This window comes from Morus notabilis, unplaced genomic scaffold (assembly GCF_000414095.1).
Source record: "Morus notabilis unplaced genomic scaffold, ASM41409v2 Scaffold3279, whole genome shotgun sequence".
In the NCBI taxonomy this organism is placed as follows: domain Eukaryota; kingdom Viridiplantae; phylum Streptophyta; class Magnoliopsida; order Rosales; family Moraceae; genus Morus; species Morus notabilis.
Genome location: NW_010365619.1, coordinates 739 through 1,813, shown reverse-complemented (window position 1 = coordinate 1,813; position 1,075 = coordinate 739). Strand labels below are relative to the sequence as shown.

General features: G+C 45.5%; 1 protein-coding gene across 1 annotated transcript in view; it reads left to right on the top strand.

Annotated features, from left to right (window-relative positions):
- Positions 1-51: 51 nt before the first annotated feature.
- LOC112093615 (uncharacterized mitochondrial protein AtMg00860-like) overlaps positions 52-1,075 on the top strand; it is a gene marked incomplete at its 5' end in the record, with an annotated part of 1,687 nt that continues 663 nt past the window's right edge. The window contains one exon of the mRNA XM_024172421.1: positions 52-393. Within this exon, the coding sequence (XP_024028189.1) occupies positions 52-393 (342 nt within the window). The remainder of the gene's footprint in view (positions 394-1,075) is intronic.

Below are 1,075 nucleotides of genomic sequence, written 5' to 3'. Positions count from 1 at the left end.
GTGTGACTTCTGGTTGACAGAAGTGAAGTTCCTTGGGCATGTGATTTCTAGACAAGGAATTTATGTCGATCCTTCCAAGATCGAGACTGTGCTCCAGTGGGAAAGACCGAAGAATGTAGCGGAGATTCATAGTTTCCTCGGACTTGCAGGGTACTATCGGCGTTTCGTGAAAGACTTCTTGAGCATCGCTGCACCAATGACTCGGTTGACCAAGAAAGAAGTCAAGTTCCAGTGGGACGCTGAGTGTGAAAATGCTTTTCAGGAGCTGAAGGTCAGACTGACAAGTGCACCAGTCTTGACTATTCCTGATAGCGAAGAACCATATGAGGTGTATTCTGACGCCTCGGGAAGTGGGCTTGGTTGTGTCTTAATGCAAGACAGACGCGTGGTAGCGTACGCATCTCGCCAATTAAGACCAAATGAACGGAATTACCCCACTCATGATTGTGATATTTGCTCTGAAGATATGGAGGTGTTATCTCTATGGAGCAAAGTTTCAGGTCTTCTCTGACCATAAAAGTCTGAAGTACTTGTTTACTCAGGAAGACTTGAATCTCAGGCAAAGGAGATGGGTGGAGTACATGGAAGATTATGACTTCACTCTGCAATATCATCCTGGAAAAGCTAATGTGGTGGCTGATGCCCTTAGCAGGAAGTCGACGGGGACTTTGGCATCATTAGCTTTGGAAGATTGGAGAAGGACTGAAGTGGTGAGTGAGTATGATCTTCAGTTCTACGAAGATTATAACCAGGCTATGGTGTATAATCTGGTCTCTACACTGGACATTGTGCAACAAGTTAAGCAGAATCAATGGCAGGATCCACACCTCCAAGGAATTTGGATTCGAATCCAGAATGGAGAACAATTTGAGGATTGGAGAATCTAGGAGGATGGAGCCTTGTATTTCCGCAACCGCCTTGCTATTCCTAAGGTGGGTGAGGTAAAGAAAGCGATTCTGCATGAAGCTCACAAATTGAGGTACTCCATTCATCCGGGTAGTACCAAGATGTACCAGGACTTGAAAAGACAGTACTGGTGGAGAGGCATGAAAAGAGACGTTCGTGAGTATGTCTC